At 41.0% G+C, this 18,417-nt stretch overlaps 2 protein-coding genes across 2 annotated transcripts; both read left to right on the top strand.

The window, feature by feature from the left end:
- The first annotated feature begins 1,988 nt into the window (after positions 1-1,988).
- Positions 1,989-16,176, top strand: LOC6551967 (tachykinin-like peptides receptor 86C). Its single transcript, XM_001980616.3, has 8 exons — positions 1,989-3,133; positions 11,723-11,868; positions 12,072-12,285; positions 12,378-12,512; positions 14,233-14,313; positions 14,457-14,804; positions 15,019-15,137; positions 15,294-16,176. The coding sequence occupies exons 1-8, from the start codon at positions 2,952-2,954 to the stop codon at positions 15,587-15,589; spliced, it is 1,521 nt and encodes a 506-aa protein (XP_001980652.1). The 5' UTR covers positions 1,989-2,951; the 3' UTR covers positions 15,590-16,176.
- Positions 16,177-17,714: 1,538 nt separating this feature from the next.
- On the top strand, positions 17,715-18,417 carry LOC6551968 (mitochondrial import receptor subunit TOM20 homolog B). The gene has a single exon (XM_026983752.1). The coding sequence runs from the start codon at positions 17,837-17,839 to the stop codon at positions 18,281-18,283; it is 447 nt and encodes a 148-aa protein (XP_026839553.1). The 5' UTR covers positions 17,715-17,836; the 3' UTR covers positions 18,284-18,417.

Raw genomic sequence — 18,417 nt, 5'->3', positions numbered from 1 at the left:
TAATTTGCACATGCAAAGCTGACTTGCAATTCGCGCTCCGCTGACTGCCAAAGTGATTTCCACCCGCAGATGCCCTTTGTCTGGCGAAAAGTTTCCCCCTGCATATTTTTCTAACCGCACCGCAACCATAAATCAGCACTAAAGTTTTTTGCCATCGACTGGCGACAGAATCAATGGGAATCTCCCTGTGATGCACACACGGCGTATACTTGATTTCGCCCCGAGAACCGACAACGAGAATATCCTATTTCCTGGCACTTTCCTTCTCGACTCGGGAAACTAACCTATTTCTCTGGCTGTCAAAACAAAGTCAAGCGGTAATTGACACATGTTGACTTGGGGCGTTTCCCTTGCCAGTTGTTGGTGCTTTTGGCTCCCAGATCACACATATGGTTTGTCTGCATATTGAGTCATATACGTAGCTTGGGCTGCACCTATTTCGGTTCAATTTATAGGTGGTTTTAGGCCAACCTACGCAAGACTATTAAAGCAGTTTCCTGCCTGGAGTCATCTGCGTTTTGCCTACTCAGCACTTGTGCCGTGAAGGATATTCTAAATTCATAGTCAAGTCAGCGTCAGTTTGTGGGTGTATAATTTTAAATTTGTAGTACGTTTTTAATATCCACAGAACCGACGAATAGCAGTAAAATGAAACTACTTATATGCCCACATAAGTATGCTGCGAAACTATGCGTTTAATAACATTTTGCAACTGGCTGCCCAAAGCATTTGTTTTAGTTTCGTGAATTGTGTAGCGGGTACCCAAAATTCGCCTTAACTTAAGCACAATTTTTCTCACTCTATCTGCTGGTGGAAAAATTTGACTAAAAGCTTGATGCATAAATGTATTCCCCAAAACTTCTGCACATTGCTCAGTATTTTATGAAGCTCTCTATTTTGAAAATGTAAAAAAAATACCTCTGGCTACTCGTGCGCTCTATAAAAACGGCCAAAACAACAAATGCGCATAAATTTATCATAATAAACATGTATAAATCGCCGTGAATATAAACAGAGCTGAAATATGCTTAGGGCGGCCTAATGGTTGGCTGTGTTCTTTTGGGGGGCGGGGCCAAATGTAAGCCATAAACTAAACGAAACAAGATCGTAAAAAAAGCTAAACAAGGAAATGCATACGCTTGTAAGTGTGTGCGTGCCCCGGGCAGAAATGAGGTACATAGTGCTAAGATTGTGGGGGAATCTGTAAGGACGAACAGATGGAGGCTGAGGGGATCCGCCTGAATGGGCAGTCATAATCACATAGGGCCGAAAAAGGAGACTTGCGGGGCAGAGCAAGCGGCAGACACAAACATTGGCAGACATTAGCAAACACAAAATAAGACAAACACAATCACAAGCACACAATCACAATGGGTCATTTGAACGGTCCTTGAATGGTCCTTTGTTCGGGCAAGTGTGTAGGTGTTCCACAGCATGTGATTGTGTAAGTGTGAACCGCGTCCTTTGCCATCATTTGCAGGTCATTCATCACAGCACCACGAAGTGAAACGAAATTTACACCTGCCCACTAAGCTTATGTAGTAGTAGGTGGTGTATCAGGTGAGCTGAACAAGGGTTTTTTAGTTGATTTTGAAGTTTATACTATGAAAATGGCAACTAAGTAGACAGAAGCTCAAGGTAACATCATGTTTTCTAACAATTAATTATTAATTAAATGAATAAACTATTTTCAAAATCGAAATGACTTCTAAACGCTTTTTTTTAAGAATATTCATTAAACCTATTATTACTGACTTTTCATTCTGACAGAATTTAAGACTTGCTATAAAAACATATCCGGCAATATGTTGCCAGCAGAGTAATGTTGCTAGGTTCTCTCAACAGGTATGTTGCCAGCCTTTCTGTTGCGTTAGTGTGCGTGCCGACTGGCCTGTGGAGGAGGCAGAGGCAGCGACGCCGACGTCGACGTCGTCAGAAGAACCCGCAGAATTGGTATTTTCATACATTTTCATGCAAAGCGTTCAGTCGGCGGCGGCACTTGCAGCGCTAAGGACACGCGCAGCACAGAAAGCGGAAACTCGGGCGCCATTTCAACAAAATAACAGTGTTGCCAACTAACGGTGTTTTCGTAGTGTGTGCTTGTGGGCGTATTGCCACTGTATGGGTGTTGTGCTTGCTTTAAGCCTGTGAAAAGCGCAATGGAAAATAGTGGCGAAAAAAAGGGGCTACAAAGTGTGCAAAAAGTTTGTAATGTAAACACAAGTGGGATGCAAATATGTGCAGTATTGTGATTTTATAAATTCAATTTTAATGCTATTTATAACATCAAATTGTGCGACAATTTTAGTAACATGTAATTAAGCACTTACGTTTTTGTTCTCATGGAGTATAAATAGAAACGGTTTCTAAAAAAAGAGCTTCATTCGAGAGTGAAATACGGTTTAAGGTTTTATTAGCTCGTAATCGTGTGGATACGTGTGAATAATAATTGAACAAAAATACAGGATTAATGAAGTGAAACAATATGATTAAATTCAAACCCTTTCATGAAATCAAATCAATTTGTGTATTATTCCTAATTGCTTGCAATAACATGTTGAATTATTAAACGATTGTAATTTAAATGATAGATTAAATCATATTTACCTATAATCCATGTGCGTTTAAACATCAGAAAATATACTTAAGCACTTAAACTCGTTTTCAAGGTTGCAAGGTTGACAGTTTTGTGACCAAATGGCCACATGCAGTGTTAAACGCATCTCGTCCTTGACCACCGGCCAAAATTAAAAGTGTGTTGCATGTGGCTGACAGTTGAAAGAACATAAAAAGGAAACCTCCTTGGGAATCCCGCCACAAAAGAGGATCAACTGAAAGCACAGCATTGACGCAGAAATTAAGAGTCAGCTGGCTTCTATGGCGCCGCGTTATTAAATGTGGCATAGTGCAGCGGGATCATTACGGAAACCATCCTGCACTCAGACTGCAAAATGTCGGAGATTGTGGACACCGAGCTGCTGGTCAACTGCACCATCCTCGCCGTCCGACGATTCGAGCTGAATAGCATTGTGAACACCACGCTCCTGGGCAGCCTCAACAGAACCGAGGTGGTCAACCTCTTGTCGAGCATTATCGACAATCGGGATAATCTCGAGAGCATCAACGAGGCCAAGTGAGTGGGCAGCAAATACTGCGTCCTTTTATTTAGCCGTCCAGGTACTTTGACTCCTCGCCCGCGCTCGTCCTTTATTTATTTTCGCCGAGATCTTCTAGCAGCGCGCACCCAAAGTTATGCAAATTAAACGGTAGAGTTAAGAGCGAATCGCGGAAGCAGTCGGGTTTCCCTGATGAAGGCCAACTGATTACTCGCGGCGAGGGCTTAAATTGAATAAAGTTTCGCGGGTCTGGCAGCTGATAAACGTGTTTGGCGTTCGTCCGGTTAAATCGGTGCACTCGGACTGAAAAGTATCCAAATAAAAATTATTATACATAGCGTTTTATAGATTTAATATTATGTTTCCCTGCTAACTTTTATTATTCAACGCAATTTTTTTGAGTGTGGTTTTGGAAGAGTAAACAGTCTTAGTCTAAAATCTTGGAAGCCCTAACTTTGGTGGCAGAGAGAAATTTGTGTACATTTGTTTAGGCCTAATCTGATTGCTTTTGAAAATATATCTATAGTCACGCTTATATCATGAATGCTTTCAGCACTCGGATTTCTTGAATACCGAAAATAAATCGTGCTATTCACTCTTAATATCCTTTAGGGGACTTTTAATTATAAATAACATGCGCTGCATGTTTGTACTGTAATGCAATTTCAAATATCTTTCATTGTGTAATTAAATTTTATCCTGCAAATTACGTATCCTTTATTTAAAAGCCGGCACAAAAGAATGCTTCATATAATAATAGGTTTATAATATTTGTTTTGAAGGTTCTTATTTTTAAAGCGAAATTGGTTAATAGGTTATGACAGCTTAATTTTTTGTACCTATTATTTCACGACCAGTAACCGCAATGTCATTAAAATTATGTTAATAGATTTTCCATCATTAGCTAAGTTGGCCAAAATCCCACTTTGGTCTAATGAGTTCCGCATAAAAGCAGTTTAAATAAACTTGATATCGGGGTCTGTGGTAATTGAATTGCTGATTAGCTTGTGAAGGAGTTGGCCAAATATAATGCGTTGTTGGTATGTTTTAATCAGGACAATTATTTTAAGTTGACCAAGAACTTAAGCCGCGTGTACTATAAATACCCGCATTTTCATTCGTACCGAAAGCTAACCACAAAGTAAAATTAATGACTTGCCGCAATTGCGACTATTGCGTAATAACTCAAAAGCTTGGTCCATAATGAAAATAAAAAAGGGAAGGGCAATCTTTAAAAGTTTCAGCCAGGGGATAAATATTTACTAGACTTCGCCTTTAACGCTTTTAACCAGCGGTGGATTTTGGCCTCTTTTGGAACTGGTTAATTAAACGCTTAAACTGTTTTTCAGCCTCATTACAGGGGCTTTTGTTTTAAGGATGTCCTTTAATTGTTTGTAGACGCAAAATTCAAGGGGAGATGAAGTTGTTTATGCTTTCACTTTGCTTTGTTGTCACACAACAGTCCTTAAACACTAGTTTGTATCTGAAAGTTTGTGGGAAAAGTTTATGTATCGTTTAAAAAGTTATGACATGTGTGAAATAAAACGTATTTTAAAATTCTAAAGCTAAATTAAAAGCCGGTATTTAAATTCCAGGAAAATATAAATAAACGTTTGACGTACAATTTCTGCTCTCAAATTGCACCACAAACCATGGCGCTTTGTGCTTCAATTAAAACGATTTCTACGAAATGTCTGACAACTACTATGTTCGATATACAAAGGTGTGGGTTATAGAGAAATGCTTTTTATTACCGGTTATTTTCTAGAGAACAAAATCATTCAGTGACTGCCTTAAGCTTTTAGATTTAATTGGTAATACAGTTTGGCAGAAATATTTAAAATTTAAGCATAAAGCGGCCTGGGCTTCCCACCTATAATTTGCTATTTAAGTTAATTTTCTCCCCTGCAAATTCCATTGTAATTGCTTCCTTTTAGTTTAGAATAACCAAGTGTCACAATAAGCTGAAAGGGCTCATTCACACACACACGTTTACTAATTGCTTTCCACACCAACATGCTGTTTTAGGTGACAAACTACTCGAAAAGGGAAAAATAGCGAAAAAATAATTAAATTCCAACAAATGCAAAGCTCTCTGCTGGCCACCCAAACTAAATCCTCGAAAAACTTTGACACAAACAAAACGACCTTCCAAATGTTGTTCGATGGTCTAAATTTGGCACATAAGCCTCGAGGTTTAATGCTCTTTGTGAAAGAGAAAGTAAGTAAAAGTGGAATTGTGCACAGCTAGAAAAAGGTGTGTGGCCTGATCCTATTTATTGTAGACGTTTGCAAGACGTGCAAATCCAAAGTAAAATATGTAAGCGACGAATATCAATCCAGCATAGCAACTACTGCTGCCAAGAACAAGTTCTCCACTAATTGTGTATAAACTGTGCTACGACGAAATTGTTTACAGTGTATGTCCTTTGTTTATGTGTGGGCATTTGAGCAGGTGAATTGCCTGCCGCTTGTCTCGGGTTAAGCTCATTATGTTTGCTTCAATCAGAACAAATGTTTCGGACTTTTCCCATGGATTATTGATGGAAGGAATTTGACAGCTTCGCCACGCGTATGGGATTTGCTCACATTGTCCACACACTTCAGTGCGCGTCAGCGTCCCACGCGGCGTATACGCAATGTCGTAGTATATTACAAACCGATGGGATGGCTTGCTCGAGTCGATTTAAAGAGATCGCATCCTTTCGAATTTGATGTTTATGGCTTTTCGTACGCTTATTGATTTTGATACTTGCCCAACGATAACAGCACAGCACAACAAAGGACCCACGACATTAGTCCATATCCTGACGGTTGTAGCTGCTGTTGCTGTCCATCGGGACATTGGCATTTTTATGGGCAAACTCAAATCCAATCAGAATGGATGGCCCACATAAAAACAAGAAGTGTTCATTGATATTGGCGAGCATCGAATTTCGAATGCTTTACACAAAATTAGAGTAGATGGTGCTTAAAAAAAGAGATCAGATAGCGGCAGTCCATGGGGGAATGTCGTGAATTTTCTGTAATTTTATCGATTTTACAGTAATAAGAGTAAGAAATTAGACACAGTAAAAAGAATAATGTAAATTCGGCTTGATTAGAGAACATATGCTGATATTTATACGGTTTTTGTAATTTCTCCTCGTTACTTAGTATTCTGCGGGGATAAAAACCCAGCTAGTTACGAAATCCCCGTAAACTGTGCCATTTATCTGGCCAAAACAGAAGTGGCTCATGTAGCCAGCTTGTTTAGCTGAGGAACCCCTTCGAGACGCCACGAACTGTGACATTCCGGAGGAAATTCGAAAGAAATGGTTGGGATTAGGTCCGGAACGGGGGAATAAGAAGTCCGGAAGGAAGATTCCTTGCCTCGCAGTCGGGAACAGTTTGTTTATGTCTACTCATCGATGGCTAAGCCCCAGCTCAGTAGAAATGGCTACGGGGCCTAGGAATGGATTTCGAAAAAATATTGTTGGCCATTTCGAGGGAACTGGACGAGAAGAGCGCAATCTGCACAAGTTGAGTAATTTGCATATGACAAATTTTTCAATTACCTTTTTCTCGCCAAACATAAAACAAGTCCCCAGTGCGGATGGGTATTTTCAATCAGTGGACGAGCAGAGGGCTACATTAATACAGCACGCAAGGCCAATGAAACAGATATTCGGACAGAGGCATGAAAATTTAATGGCCACTCCATGGCAAACAACATGAACAGTTTCATTTACGCACTGCCATGCCACCATCCTCATCAACACTCTCGATTCCTCTGTCAAGTGCATTTCTGCAGGACACAGAATGTGGTGGCAGGAACTGGGGGTCTCGGTCGAAGGGCTGGTGGGAAATTGAGGCACATGTGAAGCACCCGCGTTCATAAATTCTGAAATTGAAAACGGCCTCATTTGCGAAGCGTGTGGAAAATTCAAGTGACTGCAGCTCCACTTTAGGCACTCATTGTTTTTGTCCGTTCAACGCTGATGATTTCGGGCTGCGGACTGGAAAGGTGCCTGTGACAGCCTCCATTTGTCAGGCATTGATGAGCATTAGACCCAACTTATCTACTGTCTCCGACACCCCACACATGAGCAAGGATGACACTGAGGAAAACATGTTCGCTTCAGACTGCTATTTAAGCGTTGCATTCTGTTTGAAACCAAAGTGTTCTTGACTCTCATTAAAACACTTTGCCTTAGGGATGCCAAATGCAAGCATTCTTGCAGTGCATTTTAAAATATGAATTTCAAAGTATTTACTTAGAAGAAAACCAATTACCGAGCACTTATAAGCCCCCTGAAAGTCGCTTCGCCGCGCCGGCTTATTAGTATTTCACCAACTGTATGCAAAAAGCCTTTAAACTACGTGACACTTGCAGTTCCGTAACTTTACCGACTTTTCCTACTTTGGCAACTGCCGTTGGCAGCCGAAGTTATCGCCCAGCAGTATAAACACACGCTGGGCCAACTTGCAACCTGCGTGCGGCATGCCCAATGAGGTCCTTGCCGAGTACTTGGGACCCTGATCTACCCTGGTTTGCGCCATCTCAACTGTGCAGCAACCGAAAAGGACACCCAAAGGAAGCAGAGAGGCAGACAACCAGGGAGCCAGGGAGCCAGGGAACCGGAGCAAGGCAACCAGAGAACCAGGCACAGATATATAGCTAGGGAAATAAAGTAGCCGCAAGACCGCCAATTTGGGTTGCATTGCCCGGTTCGTCATGCATAAAATATTCAGTGGAATATAATAAAGAGCGAAATGCGAATGCGAAACATGTTAGCTGAAGCGGCTCCAAGGAACTACTGGTACATAGTGCGCAAATTGCCAGGACGTCGAACGGAGGTTACAGGTTACTAACAGGGGGTCGACGACTGCTAGCCGAGTTAATGTGGGTAACTCACCTTTATGAGTGCGACGATAAACTCGTCTAACTGCCACATAATGACGGGCAATTTATTGCTGCCCCCTATGAACAGGAAATTACGCAAGGGTAAACTATAATCGATGATAATTTCCTTAATTTGTCTAATTAACTCGGAAGCAAGCAATTCATAGTGCTGCAATTTGACAGGATAGATAATTAAATATAACTTATTAAGAGACTATATATTAATAATAGTAATAATAGTTTTGGTGCAAAAAACTACTGAAATCTCTATTCTGTTGTTTACAATAATAGCGCATTGATTTAAATTAATAACCACAATTTATCACCCAGTAAAGGTCATCATTTAAACATAAGGCCAAATCAGTTGAGCGGAAGTCTGTGTGATGGTAAAAATGGATGAGTGCACTCACATTGGGTCAGAGTAAACAACTGCAAATTCAATCAGATCGAAAATAGCACAAAAAAAAAAAAATACATTTGCACACGTATTGATTCTGTGATATTCGCGGAAAAGCCACTCGAAATTCTTTCACTTTAACGAATCAAAGCAGCTGACACTTTTGGGACTTTCGCGGAAGCAATCAAATAATAAAAAAAAATTTAAATTCGCTTGCCTGCCAAATGTGCTGCTCAATTTTTAAGGAATTTGCGGAATCGGTTCCAACGAAAATTTGCATACTCAGGGCCAAATATATGACCAAAGACGAGCGATGCCAACTTTCCGCAGTTATACTGCCAGAATCGCCAGGGGAAAGTTGTGCTGTCATTAGGCGAATTTCTAGCAAGCGGCACAAAAATTATAAGTGTGCACGGAAGTACAAAGTAAAAAACTTACCAACGGATGTAATTATTTCACTTCTGACGGCCAAACACTTCCGTCCATGAATAATGATTATTTTAATAACAGGAACAAACTGACGTTTAGCACGGATTTACAATAGCATTAAGCCTAATTAGGCGGCCATACAGGAAGCAGGGCCAAAGGGAAAAATACAAATTACATTTATCAAGTTAAATTTGCTTAAATTAGGCTGAAAATGTACACCATCCGAGGCGAGGCTCGAACTGCCTCCTGTGTCCTTCGTTATCCTGGTGCTCCAAAAGTCAGCTGCAATGGCAGGAGACCATAAATCTGCTGGCAACTTTTTACCCGTATTTGTAAAAAGTGAAAAGTTCCTCAGACAACAGCAATTATCATAATTGGAAAACACAACCGAAAGTAGGGAAGCTCAAAGAAGTAGGCAACGAAAATTGTTTAAATTGAAGGTGGGCGCTTTTGTTTGTCATATTTAAAGGAACTTAAACATAATGCATATGTAAATTAAAAATATTCGCAAATTCTGTCCGATTTTCAGGTGCACTGAGGCGAATAATATGCGTGCATAATTTCATTTTAATGAATTGAAAATGCTAATTATTGTCCATTTGCATTTCTATATATTAATTACATGCAAAATTTGGTAATGGCAGCTCAATAGCACTCACTTTATGTAAACAAATTTAGCCAAAATATCAACAACGCAGTTTTATATTTTCGGGAATTACATAGTGTCCATTTAATGTTGATTATGGTTCATTGTTACATGGACGGCTTTGCGTGTATGTAATTAATTGAGTTCTTGTTTGCTTGTGCGGATCGCAAAATATCTAATTAAATGTGAAATCGATGGTCGAATCGCAAATAAATACTTCGAATGTAATGCGATACGTGTTTCACAGGCCAGACTGCAAAAACAAAAACCAAGTTGGCCATCTGTAAGTAGATTTATGGCCAACCAAACTTGTTATATGAAACGATAATTTTCTGAAGAGCTCTCAGCATATGCGTTGCATACAGTCTGAATGAAATTAAATTTAGCTTACTTAATAAAGGTTGAGTACGGAAATAAATAACTAATTCATTTGTAATATGTTAAACAAGAAAATTCAGACTTAAAGTATAGATTACAATTTGTAATTTGTAATTTTTTTGATGGGATGATGTTGTAGAAATTCACAAAAATTAAGAAATGTCTTAAGGCTGAAGTTCCAAACTCCATAACTCAACTTATCTTGATCCGATTTTGAAGAGGCATACCTCTAAATGTCTCTGGCGCAATTCTATAAATCTGCATTCAAATTTAAAAATGTATTTTTTAACATTTCTTTTTAAATCAATGTTAATTCAATTTTAATTCAAAAATGTTCATATATCTGATAGTCGGGGAACTCGGCTATATATCTGCATACACAACTTTTTATCATCAATTTGGTTTCGCCACTTCACAATTCAACAGCTTACTGACCAGAATGTCAATTCTATTGATTGGATATATGAACAAATGTGGCAACATGGTAAACTGCAACTAACCAACTGAGAAGAGAGTTTGACAACATACGCAACTGAAATGTAAAAAACGAGAAAAAAATGCAACAAATTTTTGTAAATTTGAAAGCTTAAGAGCTAAATGTTTAGCAATTTAATTCCATCAGTGCCGCGGGACCCCGGAACCCAAATTATTTAAATGTAATGTGGGTTAGTCAGAATTATTTTGTGGGTCAAACAATATCAATCAAACAGGGCATCAATCATGGTTAGACAAAGTGGGCAAATTTGATGCCTGAGAGACAAGTGGCAAAAGAAATGAAAATGGAAGAATGTGAACAATTCGCTTATTGAATTTTCGCTGGAATTGTTTCTGCTGCATTTTGAGCAGGACGGTAAAAATAGAAATGGAAAAGGGGGCAAGGCAGGGTCATTGATATTGTTCATACGCCCTGTAGCGCGCAGACAAAAGCCACCGCGTGGCTACGGAAGTCGGGTGAACATGGTCTGCGGATATGGATGGGCCGGACAATAATTGAACAAGGTTCCTCTAATTAATAGGATTTGCCATTCATTCAACTACAGGCTAATCAAAAGGAAGCTCCAAAACCAGCGAGCCAATGACAAAGACACTCCTCGAAACAATTAGCGACATGTTCTTCGCATCACCAGTTCTGCTGCCATGATTAGCATAATGCCTGATATGATAATCGGATGCCCAGTTCCAGTTCCAGTTCCATGGTGTCCTCTCGTGTCCTCTGGCCAACGGTAGTCTGTCCAATGGAATTACAGCACATTTTCCGCTACACAGTTCTGCTGCTGTTTCCATATCGATAAGGATGCTTCTTTTGTGGCAAGTTTCCTTTAGGAATTTTTCGCCAAGCTTTTGCTTCATTGATTTCTTATTGTTATTGTTAAGGCGATGACGAGCACGCAGTTCTGGAGAGGTTCTGCCAAATCACAAAGTTTCAGGCAGACTGTGATTGAATTTCCAAATATTGCTTGCCCTGAAGGGTGGCAAAAAAGTTAAATTTAAGATGGGTATTCTTCAAAGGCATTTCCTCTGCAAAATATGCCATTAAGTTAAGAAATAAGTTACCAATCTTTGAGACTTATTTCCATTGAATTAAGACTTTCAGCAGGGTCCAGTATTGTAGAAAGTCCCTGTACCAAGATAAGTACCAAGATAAAAATGCTAGTCATACAGATATTTTCACTATCATTTACTAATTTATCCCTAAGTGTACTTTACCCTTAATAAAATATCTGAAATCAAAAAGGTACTTCATTCTTTAGGAAATATTTTTACACCATCAACATTTCTTTCCCCTAAACAAAATAACACTAGCTGCTTCTGGCTTCGCATTAAACGAAATTTTGCAATACAAATTGGATGATATTTTCGATTTCCCACAGAGACTTTCTGACCGAGTGTCTGTTTCCATCGCCGACAAGACCGTACGAGTTGCCATGGGAGCAGAAAACGATTTGGGCCATCATTTTCGGACTGATGATGTTTGTGGCCATTGCCGGCAATGGTATTGTTCTCTGGATCGTTACAGGTAAGCTTGCAAAAAAGAAAAAAAAGGCTGATTTAAAGCACTTTCCACAGGCACGTATACGCCGCATTGGCGATAGCCCTCTCTCTAATTTCCAGCATTTTTTTCTTGGCCATCACGTGTCTGCTTTGCCATTTCCCATTTTCTCGTTTCCCCGAGGTTTTCCCTCTAATCCCCCGCTTCTCTTTCGCCAAATGTCTCTGCAGGACATCGCAGCATGAGGACGGTCACAAATTACTTCCTGCTGAACCTGAGCATCGCCGACCTGCTGATGTCGTCGCTGAACTGCGTCTTCAACTTTATATTCATGCTGAACTCGGATTGGCCATTCGGTTCGATTTATTGCACAATCAACAATTTCGTGGCCAACGTCACGGTCTCCACGTCGGTCTTCACGCTCGTGGCCATAAGTTTCGATAGGTGAGTATCGCTTTCCCCACCTCCTGCCCTCCATTCCCATCCAGCGACTTCTAATCGGTGCGTCGGCACATCCGCTTCCTGCCATCCTGCAGATACATCGCCATTGTGCATCCGCTGAAGCGCCGCACGTCGCGTCGGAAGGTGCGCATCATCCTGGTCCTGATCTGGGCACTCAGCTGTGTGTTGTCGGCGCCCTGTCTGCTCTACTCCAGCATCATGACCAAGCAGTAAGTGGGCGGTTATCTTCGAATCGAGGGCTTCTCTCAAGATAGGGTATTAGTAGTCTTGCCACGCTGGATTCTTCTTAGAAGTCATCAGATTTCAGCAGTGAGCAGAAAAGAGCAAGCTACAGATGCTCATAAACTTTTATGGGGATTCTCATTAACTTTTAATACTTAAATATAATTAAATACAAATTTATGTATAGTTTATTGAATCAATTAATACACACAATATAGTGAGAATGATGTTTGATTCTAGAGTACTTAAAATTCGTTGCCAAAACTTGGGCTTCCCTTTGTTTCTGTTTGATCTCCGCGTGAAACACGAAACGCAATGCATAAACAAGCTTGTAAGCCATGGCTTACGAGTTGGCCAGCCACCCTGTGGAGTGGTAGTGAAGCATTTCCCGCAGCTTCAGGTATCGATTTGAGAGGCCAAACAAATATAAAGTGAAATTCCGCGCACCTATACAGAATTACTTCCATATTTTTTCCACGTTTCCCTATTTCTGGTCGGCCTTTTTTGGTGTTGATATAACATTCGCATCCATCTAAATCACCTTGTCGCCTCAGCTCCGACAGCTTCATTTGAATTTTACGCAAATTCGCAACATTCGGGCGGTGAATTGCTGCCGAACTGAAGCGGCAGGGTGTCCTGGTTAATAGAATTGAAGAATTTTTTATTTTAAGCTCTCAACAGGCGGCATAAAAGGTCTCCCAGGGTAACAGACTTCAGGCATAATAAAGATGGCAAGTTCATATATCAAAATGCGATAGAGAATAGCCAAGGCGAGGTTCAAGGGAGTCGAACGATGGCAAATTCTGACAAGAGCATATAAAGGGGAGTGAAATGGGGGATATACACGTATATGGCTGTAAGAATATATATATTATATGTGTGACGATTTGATAAGGAGTGAAAAAAAACGCCAAATTGGATGAACGTTTTCGCAGAAAACCCCCCGGGGATATAGACCGTCAACGTTGTAAGTTGTAAGGCATACCAGTCAAGCTCGTATTAGCCTCGAAATAAATTTCCGAAAGTAAAAGGATTCATTTAGATAATAAATGTATAGGCAAGTTGGAATTCCCGAGAGCCTACGTATTAATTGGAAGAGGAAAGAATATTAATTAAAAATACAATTGGCTAGATCCTGACAGCAATTTTAATAGCTTTACTAAATCCATTCATTATGAAGTTATGAAGTTGAGTTCAGTTCTCGAAATTATAAACAGCAATTTTCCATTTGAATCAATCATTTTGGCGCTGAAGGGTACCAACCCTCCCGGGCACTTTTCATGATAATTGTTGGTCAAATTATGACCTGTCTGTCACAACCAGTTGCCATGGCCGTGTTATTAATGGTTGGAAAAGTACAGGTAAACAGACAGGTACAGAGGATTTTTGTGAGGACTTGAGTCCACATCCCTTTTAAGTGCTCGACAATACTGCGCCGTGAAAGACCTCATAATTTGGCAAATTAAGTTTTCAATTTGATGACGGGCCAAACGTGAAATTTGTCATGCTTGTAACAGGCAGCTTCCTTTCGCCATTTCGTCGGTGCTTAAAACTGGCGAAGTGTGAAACCTGACAGCTTTTAAGTTCGAGGGAAATGTGGGGTGTAATTAAATTTTGAAATTTTGATTTATCAGATTCTGAAATTTGATTATTTAAATGAATACTTTATGGCGGCCATGTTAACCTACTTAAATGGACCATTTGCAGCTATTACAATGGAAAATCGAGGACAGTTTGCTTCATGATGTGGCCAGATGGACGATATCCCACTTCTATGGCGGATTATGCGTAAGTATGAAATTATGCTGAATGAATTTTCAAATTTTAGTATAATAAATTAATCGTTGATGATCTCTGAAGTTATAGACCGTACCTTTAACTAGCGTACTAAGAGGATAAGTTGGTCCAAATCTAACAATACTAAATTACAGATACAACCTGATCATCCTGGTGCTGACCTACGGCATTCCCATGATTGTGATGCTCATCTGCTACTCCCTCATGGGTCGTGTTCTCTGGGGCAGTAGATCCATCGGCGAGAACACGGATCGCCAGATGGAGTCGATGAAGTCGAAGCGGAAGGTGGTCCGCATGTTCATCGCCATCGTGTCCATCTTCGCCATTTGCTGGCTGCCGTATCACTTGTTCTTCATCTACGCCTACCACAACAACCAGGTGGCATCCACGAAGTACGTGCAGCACATGTATCTCGGTTTCTATTGGCTGGCCATGTCCAATGCCATGGTCAATCCGCTCATATACTACTGGATGAATAAGAGGTAATTGGAGATGAATAAGCAAATGAAATTAGGGAGGGAGAGGTGACTATGCAAATAAAATATATGATTTAGTTGCGTCCCTGCAAAACGATAGCAATCAGTACGAGAACTGCTAATTAAAGTATAGAAATCTGCAGTTAAAATGCAGTCGCATTTGCTAGAAGAATAAGTGCAAATTATTAAAAATTTCCTAAATTTATATTCTTGATTTCAGGTTTCGGATGTACTTCCAGCGGATCATCTGCTGCTGTTGCGTGGGCCTCACCCGCCATCGATTCGACTCGCCGAAGAGCCGGCTGACGAACAAGAACAGCTCCCACCGGCACACAAGAGGTGGGTACACCGTCGCCCACTCGCTCCCCAACTCCTCCCCCCCGACCACCCAAACTACATTGGCCGTTCTGGCCCATACTCAGCCTCAACCTCCGCCTCAGACCCAGTTGCTCTAGCCTTGCCACCACTTACCACATACCACGCAACCTTCCGCAGCGGAGACCAAGAGTCAGTGGAAGCGCAGCACGATGGAGACCCAGATCCAGCAGGCGCCGGTCACCAGCTCTGGCCGGGATCAGCGGAGTGCACAGCAGCAGCAGCATCACCCTTCCGGAGCAGCAACCAATCGGGCGGCGGTCGAGTGCATCATGGAACGGCCGGCGGATGGGTCCAGTTCGCCGCTGTGCCTTTCGATCAACAACAGTATTGGCGAGCGGCAGCGCGTGAAAATCAAATACATCTCCTGTGACGAGGACAATAATCCCGTGGAGCTCAGTCCCAAGCAGCTGTGATGTTATCCCGCTTTGTCCTGCCACTGCAACGAATTGTGAATCCTCCTGGCCTCCGTCTCCTTTCGCCGCGGGGAAATGCAATTTGCCACTGCTTGCTCTACTCTGTACATATACTCACATTCACAAAGAGATGGAACATGTTTGCATAGCAGGGTGGGTCGATTTCAAGGGACGACCTTTCACCTATTTAAAGAACTTAATATTGTGCGCTTAGCTTAGTAATGTAGTTTCGTTCCCAAAGAAATGTTTTCCCCTTTCGAACTTTATCTATGCGCTGTATGAATATTTCTTTCCCTTTAAGTTCTATGGTATACCTGCAAAACGAGCCACCCTAATGCGAAAGTTAAAGTCGAATTTCCGGTTGTCAAAAGAAAATACTTCAGCAAGAAGGAAAAACTTACCAATAAATTGAATTTGTATGTATTTGTATAGAAGAATCTATCGACACTTTAACCATCGAAGAACTGTAAGTTTTAACTGTTGTAAACATCTAGGCTAAGCCAAGTTTGTAAATACATTCTGTGTATAACTGATAAATGCATCTGCGTATATGTTGTGCTATTTGAGTAAAATAATTACATGGAATCAAAGTCATGGAATTTCTCACTTTAAGTTGTTTTAATCGCTCGCAATTAATTGAAGAGCGCACTTAAGTCGCAAGTCAAGTCAGCTCCTCTATCAGATAAAATATTTAGTTATTGTTTGTCAATTATATACAATTGATATGTGGACAGTAAGCATTGCTATCCGCAATTGTTAACAGCCCGTATAAAGATATCTCCTGGTCTTGGCCATTTAGCTCAAGGGTTAGGTAAATATTTTAGCTGGAAATTGGAAATGAGCACTAAGATGGGATTAATTTGCTTGAATAAATACAAATTTTACTGCAAAAGTGGGCTGCTAATATCATTAGACCAATCCCAAAGGGGAATTTGCATTTCATTATGTTGGCAGTCGCATTATTTATGCAAAGCTCAGAGTCCAATCCTATTCAAGCCAGTTGGCCATGCACGAATTCATACTAATGTGGGTGTAGTTATTACTCAAATATGGCCAAAAGACTGGGTGGCGATGGGTGAAGGGCAAATCCTTTCAAATACGCTCAAATCATATAATCTTCAGACTGCTGCCCACGTCATCCCATTCACCTTCTTTTGAATAGTTCAATTTTAAAAGATTTCGCCTTTATGCGCTCAAAAGCAAACAGAAGACGAGTTTCAAGAGGAACACATACTTACATAATGGTAAGCGAATACAGAGTGTAATTGAAACTCCAACCAGCAACAGAACCTAACTCCATCAAAAACCACTTGGGAAACATTCAACTGTCTAATTGAATCACAAACAGTTTCATCTCAGGACATTCAGTATGAGGACGAAACCCTAATCCAAACACAAGCCGAAATCAAAAATCAACCCGAAAACCAGACACCAGCTTACAGAGCGCTACATTTTTATTGCCCCTATTTGGCAGTTGGAGAAGAAAGGAGAAATTCGCGCTAATGCGTTAAATTGCTTGTTGCACGGTGAACTCCGAATGAAATCGATGGACAGAGTTTATTATTCGAGGTAATAGGATTTCATGGTTTCGGAGCTACGGGAACTGTGTGTCCCATTCGCGGAATAACAATTTGCATAATAAGATGATGTTTGTTGCGCAGTTGCCCCACTTGGCAGCCTCCTTTTCCATTGTCATGGCAGCCGCAAAAAGGCTTTAACGATTGAAAAGGCAAACCGAAAATCAGTTGAAAAGATTCTATTACCATCCATGCTCATATGGTACTACGTTTCCTTGCCAACAGACTGTGGCTAAATCCTGGGGTCACACCGCAAATAGTCAGGGTAAGTTTGAGTGGTCTGGCATCGAATTAGGGCGCTCATTTGATAAGTATCATATCCAATTCAATGGTCATCGCTTTCCATATACACGCGGGCTTGAGAGCACACTGTTATTGCCCTAATAAAGAGGTACAATTACCAAAAGGTTCAATGGTTATAGGAGTAGGAAATCTAAAAAGGAGCATATCATATTAAAATTCCATCCAAAGTTACCACCCAGTAGCTGTAGCTTAAGTTGGATACCCAGTTTGTCCAGCCTAACTCCAATCATCTCAGTTTTGATAAATCCATCAAGCCATTTTCAACGTCTCGGAAAGAAAATACACATTTTTCAATACACAAGCGAGTGTCCAGCTTTTGAGTTTTCAACACGAAGGAACAGAAAACCGTAAGGAATTAAATTCGAAAATGATTGGAGTTTGGGGAACTTTCAAGGTGTTGGCGGCCCTATCGGGAATGGTGTTCATGGGCTATTGCGTATATTTCGACAAACAGCGTCGCAGTGATCCGGATTTCAAGAGGAAGTTGCACGAGCGCAGGAACCAACGACCAAGTGCATCCGTAAAATCCCCGGCATCGGTTCCCGTGAACGAAAGGGACGTGGAAATGTACTTCATGACCCAGATCCACAAGGGCGAAGGCCTGATCACAAATGGCGATATTGAGGGCGGCGTGGAGCACCTAATCAACGCGATACTCGTCTGCAGCAAGCCGGGAAAACTGCTGCAGGTGCTCCAGAACACCTTGCCCGTGGAGATCTTCACCATGATGCTGATCAAGATGCACGCCTACGAGGCCGCGGAGCGCAGCTCACCCGTTTTAGTGGATGAGGAGGCTACCAGTGCCCTTGAATAGCCTCTGAAATATTCCAAAATGGAGGGTGCCTGGTTTTTTTCGAGCAAGATGATAACTTTTTTGAGAGATGTTTCCCTAGGAGCGAAATACATTTCTTTGGTTCACGTATGTCGGGCAAATACATTTAATGTATA

This window comes from Drosophila erecta, unplaced genomic scaffold, assembly GCF_003286155.1.
Source record: "Drosophila erecta strain 14021-0224.00,06,07 unplaced genomic scaffold, DereRS2 tig00000000-arrow-pilon, whole genome shotgun sequence".
NCBI lineage: Eukaryota > Metazoa > Arthropoda > Insecta > Diptera > Drosophilidae > Drosophila > Drosophila erecta.
The sequence above is the reverse complement of the archived record's forward strand: the minus strand, read 5'-3'. Positions and strand labels throughout refer to the sequence as shown.